Source organism: Stegostoma tigrinum, chromosome 28, assembly GCF_030684315.1.
Source record: "Stegostoma tigrinum isolate sSteTig4 chromosome 28, sSteTig4.hap1, whole genome shotgun sequence".
NCBI lineage: Eukaryota > Metazoa > Chordata > Chondrichthyes > Orectolobiformes > Stegostomatidae > Stegostoma > Stegostoma tigrinum.
In genome coordinates this window covers 32,977,972-32,988,405 of record NC_081381.1, presented here as the reverse complement: position 1 = coordinate 32,988,405, position 10,434 = coordinate 32,977,972, and the positions used below count along the sequence as shown (strand labels likewise).

The following is a 10,434-nucleotide window of genomic DNA, read 5'->3' as shown; positions in this document are numbered from 1 at the left end:
GGGAAAAGGTGGGAAGGTAGATTTGAGGGTTATTAGGCTAGCCATGATCTGGTTGAATGGCAGAGTGGGGCCTAACGGTCTACTTGCTTCTAATAATTTTATTTAACATGGGAAGCAAGCTCAAGTGTTGTCCTGCTACTACACTGTACAACTTGCACTGGTTGGTGGTACCGGTTAATTGCAAATGGATACAGAGGGGGAAAATAAACTTTTCTGCCACGATAAAGAATTCTTAGCTGGCATTAGCAACAAGCTTCGAGCACTGTGACCCGGTCACTGCTGCAGTGACTACCACAACCAGTCCTCAGGAAAAGGGAAATAAGAATTCAGAATGAGACAGTGGCTCCTAAGGTAGCTGTGAGAGACCAAATTCAATGTTTTGATCCCATAAATCTTCTTTATCACAGAACTATGTCAAGAGCTATTTGCAAATATTTCAATGCAATTTTCATTCCACATCTGCAAACCTCCGGCACAGTACGAGCACTTAATCAGCCACGACTATTGTGTTTGTTGCAACTTTTATTAGTGGGAGATGCTGAAACCCGCATGCAAGTGCACACAGCATGGATTAGTGGATTCTGTGCAGTCTCTGTAGTGGTGAGCCCTTTACACAAACATTATACAAATAGAGCGTTAGTGACTCCAGCACACATACACCAGCCTTGACTGCACCGACAGTCCTGCTCACACCTAGTACTTTTTGTAGACAAAACTCGGGAAATCACGTAGCCAGTCTCAAAAAAAGGTGCCTTAATATGGCCAGTGCTGGCCCATTCCTTACCTTGCCCTAAAATTTACATACTCTCCACTCAGCCTAAAACTGCCAGGTTAGATTGTTAGCTTAACTTTTCCATCCTAAACCCATCGGCCCTTAACCAGCTCACTGGCTTTACCTTTTTTGGTCGAACTAATTAAAAGACTATCCTCTTTAACTTCTAAATAAACTACCGATTTGGCAAATCTGTTACAGGTTGCTGGGGGAAGCAGTCGTTCCTCACACTTTGTTCATTCCTGTCTGCATTTGTGCTGCTATTGATAGGATGTTTTAGCCTGCATCACCCGCTTTGCCCTCTTCCCAAACCATGGCATTTGCAAAAGTCTTCGCCTCAAAAGAAAAAAGTGATGAAACCTTTACTTTCCCTCCTAATCTTCAGTTTCCTGCTCACACTGGTCTCTCCATTTCATGAAGTCCTTGATGTTAAGAAATGTCATTAAAATATGAGCTGTTCCTTTGTTCTGAATACACTCAGGCCCTGGGACAAGTCCTATATGCAATAATACGGACAACTCGTGCACAGTTAGTTCTGTACACACAGTCTTTGCTGTAGTTTGATTACAAACACACCTTATTAAAAGAGAAGCCCTTAACACATCAATGAAGCTACAGCATTTATTATAAGTGCCATCCATGCATATCACGACTGGCAGCAACGACTAATGACATTTGGTAGTAATTTACAGCAGTAAACTCATACAAAGGATAGTTGTGCATTTCTGTTTTAGCTAGGATTAATAAAACGTGCAGTAACAAAAATACGAACACTGAAACACTGACTGTAGAACAGCAGTACAGAGAAAAGCTGGTGTTGCACAAAATGATAATGATTTCATCACTATATACATCATAGATATATACACATCACCCTTGGAATGCACAATATCAAAATACTCTGTATTCCTTTATAGAATAAAACCCTGGTTCTCTCCCCGTCCTCTTTCCCACCCCAGAAAATAAAAGGACAATTTCAAAGACAAACAATATATTTACAATTAAGCACATGAACACCACAACACTCGTTTATTTGTTTTTGTTTAAAATGTGCCACAAAAGCCAGTACTGCTTTTGTTACGTTAGAAAGAGGTTAATCTTCCTCCTGCTTGTAGCCTGTGTTCAGAAACTGCCAAAGTGTCCTCTTTACTGCAAAAGACAGAGAGCTATCATATTGAGACAAAAGGCAGTGTATACAAGGAGAAATAAGCCAATTCCAAAGGGTTTTGGACTCCTGTTCCAAGAAGCCTCAAAGAAAACAATTGTTAGCCCAGTCTTTCAGTTAATTATGAAAATCAATTTGGAATTAAAAAATACACTGGTTTTGTTTTTACAAGAAGCTGTCCCATTGCTGTCAGAAATGGATACCAACTTTTAAAAAATTTCAATAAACAGAAAAAGTAAAAGAAAATCCTCAGAGGGCTTATAAGCCTCTGTCGTCGCAATACAAACCCTTGGTGGGTTCCAGCGAGTCTTGAACACAAAGTTAGTGCTGCTGACTCCAAATTGAATTATTTACTTCCAAGCAATAAAGACTTTTAAAAAATTAAATATACAACAGGTCAACAGGATATAAACAAAAGTTATTCATCAGGATTTTTGGAACAAAGGAATCAAACTAACGCTTTCTGAAAGATTCAACTCAAGTGCAAAGAGGTCATGACAAGACTGGGGCCTGTCCCACTCCAGTCAATGGAGTCAGATCCCAGCTTATACCAACTGCACTATAAAGTGAATCATTGTTTGAAGTGTACCTAACCATGAGCTTAAGCACAGCACAAACATCCTTCTCCAGCAGCCCCCTTGCTGTTTATAAAGGTGTGCTATTCAAAAGCAGCAAGAATCACTAATGTAGTGATTCTGCTAATTGTTAATGGCAAATATAACAAATGTTTTCTTTACAATTTACTTCATTGTTCTGTGAAAATGAACATTTGGAGCTTCTCTCCAAGTCTGCACTCAAGCCATTATTTAAATGGTTTCTGTGCAGAATGTCTCTCCCAGATCATAAATTTTCAGTGACTCAAAAGTCTGAAATGACAATTTGCTCCCTGTTGCTTTCCTACTTGATGGCCCATTTGCTACCACATATATAATCATGGCTTGGCAGCTGACTGAATGTCATCCTTTCCCTTCCAACATCAATGCTAATCCACCTGGTTATCTACTTGTGAAATGTCCAAAATTTCCCAACTGAGGCAATTAAGTCTCAGTGACAGGTCTTGAAACTTTGCTCGTCTATAATCAGGTTCCTGTATTTGTCTTTGATACCACTGCTGTCATCCAACCACAGTGTTGCATTTCTTTTTCACTACTCAAGGGAAGACTGCACTGGCATTGACAGTCAATTTAATGCTTGCTTTTAAAAGGGTATAGATTAACCTATATATATCTTTTTCAATTTCAGTGATTAATTATATTTTACTAAAAATAGAATGCACCTTTTAAAGGTAGTCAGTAATATTTATATTCCTACATACTGTATAACAAATTAGGGCTGCCCTTTATGGCAGGTCTGTTAAATAGTGCAGCTTAAAAATTCATCTTAAATATGTGCTGCCACCTTCTGTTTCTTAGATGATCTTTTTCGAGAGAAACTATCTGCATTTTTTTTAGAAACAGCAAGAACTCAACATTACCCACATTAAAAAAGTTCCTAACAGTGCAGACTGAAAAAACTTCTGATGACTTTATTTTCCCAAAGGGATCTGTATGTTCTACATGGAGAGGCGTGGGGTAGGAAAAAAGCTTAGCCCTTTACTTTGGTGACTTCCATATGCCCTGACCTGGAGCACTGATATAATGACTGACCACTTCCTCATTCTACAGTCTTTTAACTGCCAGGTGTTTTCCATTCTACATGTTTGATTTGCTTTAAATTGGAGGAAGTCAGAATCCAGCAGCATTCAAGCTGGAGCCACCCTCATGGAAGCTAAATTTTAACAAACATACTTTAAAAAAAACTCACAACACATTGCTCATTTTAATGCAGTTTCATTTAAAAATGACAAAGTAGGGTTTTAAAATGTGCCAACATTTGTAAACAATGGATCCAGTCAATGACAGACTCTTATGATTAGAATTCAGGCACTACCCAATGTCTCAGTGTTCTGTCTTTTATCCCAAAAGAAACAAAGCTGGCTAAACACATATAGATTGAAATTCTAGACTACTTTGTAGGCTGATGAGAGGACCCATGTTGAGACAACTGGAGTCAGGGGGCAAGGAGAAATCTGAGCTATCCAACATAAGTTGACTGCTATCACACAGGTGGCCTGTTGACGCTCATCTAAAAGCCAAATGTGACAATCTGTAGTAGCAAATTACTTTGATTACTGGCAGGCTCTGCAAAAGCAGGACGTGTGTGGAAACTTCCTTTTAAAAGTACCTGTTCCACTGCAAAGCAAGTTCGTGGTGGATTTTTTTTTGCTCAGGAGGGGAAAATGAGAGAAGAGGGGAAGAATCTCATTTTAGCATACTTCAGAATTGGAACCGTTTTTGTACCGAATTTCCATTATTGTGGGTCTGAAGTTCAGAAGCTTACTAAAGAAAATAACCTCTAAACAACGATAAAGCCCATTAGTTTACAGAGGACTTTACAGGGAGTGGGCAGGAGAGCAGCTGAGCAAAAAAGTGTGAAAGGCAGTGCAGAATTAGAGGTAGGAACTGAGAACTAAGGGACTTGATTTTGCAATGCTGTATATTAGAAGGAAAGATCGAATGCCAGAGTCAAAGATTTAGACTATGGAGTCCAAATAACAGTGTGAAGAGACAACAAAATGATAGGTACAAACTAATGTTTAAAATATGCCTAGATAACCAGTCATTAATTCATTCTAGTTTCAGAAAGATTTCCTTAAAATAGCACAGGTCTACATCTGAAAGTGACGGTTGTTTGCCACCTCTATCGATAAATTTCAGTTTTTATTCCAAGCTGGTATTCGCAGCCGCCAACTTGTGCTTAATATTTCATTGATTTTGGCTCCAATTGTGGGAGAAATGGAGCCAAGAAAATCTTTTGAACAAGCCTACACAGCTACCCATAGCCACAGCACCCACTGCTGGCCAAGACTTGAAAACAATCCCGAACTTCAATTTGCAGGAGCAGGCAACAGGATTCTGGTTAGCTTCATTTATAATTAAAACCCCCTCAATTTACATGCATGAATTCTGTGTCTGGTTCAATGTGTTTCAAAATGAAGTGCACAGCATTAAGAAAAACATTCTTAGTGGGCTAAAATTTCACAAGAAGCTGAACAAATCTTTTTCAGTATAATTAACTTTGTGCCTGCTCATACCTCTCCTATTGTCTTGCAAAATATTCTTAACTGTCTAACTTTCAAAGACTAGATGCAAAATCTGTAATAAACTTACATTACAGGTATAGTGGTGAAGTATTAACTAAGTGTTAAACTTTTGGAAATTAACCAGTGTTTGCTTTGCAATAGCATACTCACAAAGGCAATTAGCATTTTCTACTAAAGACTAGAGCTGCATTGTACAATCCTTCACTGACTGGTGCCGTTGCTTTTTCCTGCAGTGTATTTTGGGCATATGAACAGCACCAAGATATAAAACATTCTATCAAAATTTTGATGTATTCAGGATAACAACAATGACTGAATTGTGAAATGTGCACAGCAATATTTCAACCTAGGTTTATCCACAAACCAGGTCATGGCTTAAGAATCTTTGGCAAAGGGTTTTTTCAGAGTGAGCTGTTAAAAAAAATGCCATCTCCTTGAAGCTTCAGTCTGATACAAGTTCTATAATGAAGGTATAATTAGACTTGCTACACTAATCTCTGCGCTCTCTTGTAAAGTATTAGTCTTTCAATAATAAAATGGTAGTTGAACTTGACAATATAGGGAACAAGACCAAGCAGCATAAAGGAAGGGATGAATCAGTTTTTGTGCAATATATTTTTAATACCGTAAATTTAGCTTATATATTAGCAAAAAAAGGGGAGATGTCTACTGACCTTTGTAATGCAAACATTTACATTAATTGTTTTCCCCAGAAACTTCATTAAATACAAAAAGTGCACCAGTTGACCTCCCCATTTCAGCATTATCTTACTATACTACAGCGGATTTTACACAGTTCACTCTGGCAGTATCATCTTTTAGTCTGTTTTAAACCTTCACTGGAATCTCTGTAACCTTCCTAAAGAACTAGAGTACAGGCACAAATCCATTTGGGGCTCAAATGCTATTTTTTGGATACTGTGTCACAGTCATACTTGAAAAAATGGCTCAGTTTAGCACTATTCCTGCACCCCCACCCCATTAAAGTCTAAGCTGATCTTTCTGGGGGAGCAATCAAAATGCTACAACTGCTCTCAGTGTCCCTAGGCTATGAAAAAAAATCATAGATTTCTGCACCTGATCCCCATCCACTAACGTCCGTAGCAAAGTGCAAGCACCTGTGCAAAGTGGAGACATTGGCAGGGAAGCAGGGGTTAATATTAGTCAGCTATGGTGGCCCTCATCAGAAGGTAGCCTGCCAACTTTCTGTCTTGATTCAGAGGTGGTGCCCAATTGGATAAGGTATAGTGGACCTCTGTAGCAATGGAAAAACATTAAACAGCACTTTCAGAAGCAGTCCTACACACTACTAAGGATAAACTAATCAGTCCATGGTGCTGCAGGAGCTCAAGGAAATGTAGTTTTTGCTATAGGAACTACTTGGTTTAGTTCATTAAATATTAGTACGAGAATCAAGTAAAAAGCAATGATATCTGAACGACATTGTGAAGGGCCAGCAAGTGAAACACAAGGACAGGTCATACAGAACATCCAGAGTAAGATCAGTGTGAGAAAGAGAAGCTTCATCAGGAATCTGATAGAAGATCTCAACTGGAACATAAACTAATTTTTCTCTCTCAGATTTTGATGAATTTGCTGTGCATCTCTAACATTCTAGTTTCCTGTCTGATTACTGCTAATTCAGTAATCACTTGGGAAGGGGTTAAGCTTTTAAGCAATCACAACTAAAATTTAATTATATAGAAGGGATAGTGGTTACCTATACAAGATATAAATCTATAGACAGCAAACTATGGATTAGCTGGGATATGGTAGAGTTAAAACCCTCATGGAATTTAAAATGCATGTATGGTTTACTTAGTGACTGACACAGAACAATGCAAACCCTCAGAACAGCTAACATATGCAAGAGGGTTAAACCAAGTAAAAAATCCCATGCCTAATCATTGAACTGCACCGTAATGTTTCTCTCTATGTAAGGCTCCCCTTTCATGCCACTGCACAGGAGCAAAACATTGAAGAGGAAAAGCAGCAGGCGAAAACCAGTGCAGCTGAAGCAAGAGTTAAAAAACATTTACAGAACTGCCATGGTATAACAAACAAAATCCTCAGATTGTGTTTCTCTTTCTTGAAAACAAAGAGTATTTAAACCATTATAAACAGGGAGTTTCAGAAATGGAATAAGACAGAAATTTAGAAATAGCAAGAAAACACAGACAAAGAAAAAGTCAGCACCCTGGCAAGACATTCAAGCAGCACAAACAATTGCATGGTTTATTTTGCTGTGTGGGATGATTTAGCTAACAAGACAATTTGCATGTAAATCCTTTTGTTTTAGGCCACAGCTGTAAAATTTGTCTCTGTTCAGAATTTATTACGATGGTAAACTTGGAATATGCTGTTAAATGCTATGAAATGAATTGTTTCACCATGACTCCTAAGGAGTCATAGCTCTTCTAAAGATTGAAGGAAACATTCAAGACTCATGTCCAATGGTATATGTCACATGACGTGCAATTTGGTATCTCAGTTCAGAGCAAATAAAATGCATGTCTTAGTGGCCTAGCTAGTGGTCTTACAGCACAGGTATTTGTGAACTGCAGAAGTTCTCCACCCTGTTAGATACATGGAGGTTGAGTAAATCAAAACTTTTCAGTGTAGGATTTCTGTAACTAGATTGTAACTAGCAAACCCCAGGAGCCAATTATAAATGTACTGAGCTTATGTATTTTGACACCATCAAATCCGAAATTAGAATGTATGCAAAATATAACAGCAAAAAAACACACAACCACTTAACTCCAATCCCAAATGCAAACGAGGCAACCGGAGAGGAAAGAGAAGCTGAAGGAGGACACTGCACATCACTAAAAGCAGGTGCTCTACTGGGAAAGACCCATCAAATGACTCAGGAATGGCCCGAGAGCCCCAGTGTATTTCAAGCAGGGGTTTCACTTGAATCACAATTTAAATTGTAAACACTGAGAAAGGCTGTGCATTCACACATCAGTACAGCAATCCAACAGCATAACTAAAGGAACAAATTGATTTGTTTTAAAAAAAGGGGGAATAATCAAGTAGGCACTGCTCCAGAAAGTGCATATTTAAAATCCCATCCTTGTCAATTAAAAACAAAATCGAAAAAGATGCAACACAGGTATTAAAAGCAGGCCTGAATTTCTATTATGAAACTCTCATTTTTCCACTACTAAACATGCACAGCTGACAAATGCAGAATTGGTTAACATGCTTCCCCTGCAGCACTTCACAAAAATGAAATGCTGCATTGCAGCCTTTTCCATGATGGCAAAAAGGAGAGAGAAAGGCAATGGTCAATATTTCATAAGATCTCACTACTTGCAAATCCTACAATCTGTGTTCCATTTCTTTGCAATATGGCATGAGTGAGACTTGGAGACTATGAAACTCACCAGAATTTGTTAAAGAGTGTTTACCTTGGGAGATTTCTCTTGATTACAGTCACTACCACTCAATGCAAGAGACAGGCTGCTTTTCTCATTACCAAAATACACTTCCCTCAAGGGTACTAACCAATACCATGTCAGCACTTGGTACTTGATACCTGCAAACCCCAAATATAATGCTACCTTCTTGAGATGTAGTAGCCTTATTAACAGGCATCCAGGCAGAATTTCTGGGAAGAATCCCCTACAGTTCAGATTTGGAAGCTGGTGTTGTGTGCACAAAGGCTGGGGATCCAAAGTTAAGCTGTAGCGATGCAATCTTTGGAGCGGTAAAAAATTTTCCCCCAGGTACCCTAGTATCGATTTCAATACTAATCCTGGTACAGCAACTGGATTTTCAACAAAAAAGTTTTTCTTCGCAGCACCATATATAGACAAAATTGTCTCAAAAGAAACTCATTTTGTAGAAGCTGCCTCTCCCAGCTCACGACTACATTCCTGGGCTACTCCAGGAAAGGCCATCTAGAAGCCAGCTTCCTTGACCCCTATCAGTGTTTGTTCCCCCCTACTGGAACGCTGCCCCAAATGAAGTCACACACAGGAGAGAAACTCTGCACTACATAGTACCATCCTACGCAATCTCAGATTGTAGCTAAGCTACATCACTTAGATAAGCGTTGCTCAGATACTCAGACCCTCCACATGTCCTTTCAGTTTTTAAAAAAACAAAAAGCAAAAGAAAATTATGTTCAGAATTAGAAAATGCTTCATTGCTTGTTACCACTGTGCCACCACTGAGCGGCCGACAGGTAATTCCACATTTCTGTAGTGACTGCAAGCAGAAGGCGTGTTTTCTCCCCCCCTCCCCCCAGAAGTACAGCTCTCTAGCACAGTCACGGTCGGGCTGTGTCCAGGCAGCAGTCCAGCGATTGTGGCCAGCAGCGGCCAACACAATAAGCAAGAAGCTAAAAGAACATCTGAGTCACACTGACAGGAAGGGCTTCCAACAGACTTGTCCTTAGGAAGAAGAGTTAGACAATGGAATCCCAGTCAAAGTCATCCTGGATGTCATCTGCAGGATTGTGATGTTGAGACATCGGTCTGTGCATTTGGAAGCTGGAAGGTGACATCATGTGCTGTTGGTTCATTCCTGCATGGTGTCCTGCTGAGCAGAAACGTAAAACAAGTAACATTATTGACAATGAAAATATGCACTGTGAAAAGTATTATTTCTGCCTTATAAGCTATGAAAAATCCATAAATTGTATATAGCGGACACTGAGACAAAAAGAGATTCATTCAGTTGAGCTGACGACAGACAACGGTTCACCACAGATTTTAAAAAATTCTCCAGTCATAATCCAAGGTCTCAGAGCATGACAATCAGCCTACTTACAGCAAACACTAATGCTGCTTTGATCAATTAGCATTTATCGTAAGCAATGAATGTGGTTAGTTACTGGAAATTTTATAAGAATCTTAAACTTGGATATCCAGCTATAATTTAATTGATTGGTCAACTTGGGTGAACCTTAAAAATTCAAGCATGGGACTTAGCAATGAATGGTGCCCTTGGTAAAACAGCCCACTATAAGCAGCTCAGTGTGTTTTCTACACTCAATTAGCCTTATCCTATTTAACAAATTGTTAGGGCAAGTGTCTTAACACCAGAATTTTAAATAAATGGAGACTCCTCCCCTGCCTGTTTAATCCCATTCCAAGAGATAATACCTGCTTAACCTCCCTTACCTCATTAAAATGCTAATTCTTTCTATGACCACTAAATATTGGTACGCTATTTTATGACAAGAGGTCATCACAACTACTACGCCATTTTCTTAACTAATCTGTACCAATGTACAGCCAGGATGGCAAGCACTGGTGAATTTGAAATGTCAGCTGATTTCTCTTCCGGTTCTAGAGGCACCAATTGTATGGCCCCACCATAAAATTAACCAATTTATCAAAA

The 10,434-nt window shown here is 39.0% G+C and overlaps 1 protein-coding gene across 10 annotated transcripts in view; it reads right to left on the bottom strand.

The window, feature by feature from the left end:
- Positions 1-1,379: 1,379 nt before the first annotated feature.
- foxj3 (forkhead box J3) overlaps positions 1,380-10,434 on the bottom strand; it is a 124,643-nt gene continuing 115,588 nt past the window's right edge. For 6 of the 10 annotated variants that reach the window (XM_048561230.2, XM_048561229.2, XM_048561236.2 and 3 more), the window contains one exon: positions 1,380-9,630. In XM_048561230.2, coding sequence (XP_048417187.1) covers positions 9,497-9,630 — 134 coding nt within the window. In that variant the 3' untranslated portion in view covers positions 1,380-9,496. The remainder of the gene's footprint in view (positions 9,631-10,434) is intronic. The other 4 variants (XM_048561233.2, XM_048561237.2, XM_048561240.2 and 1 more) reach the window with 1 other exon arrangement.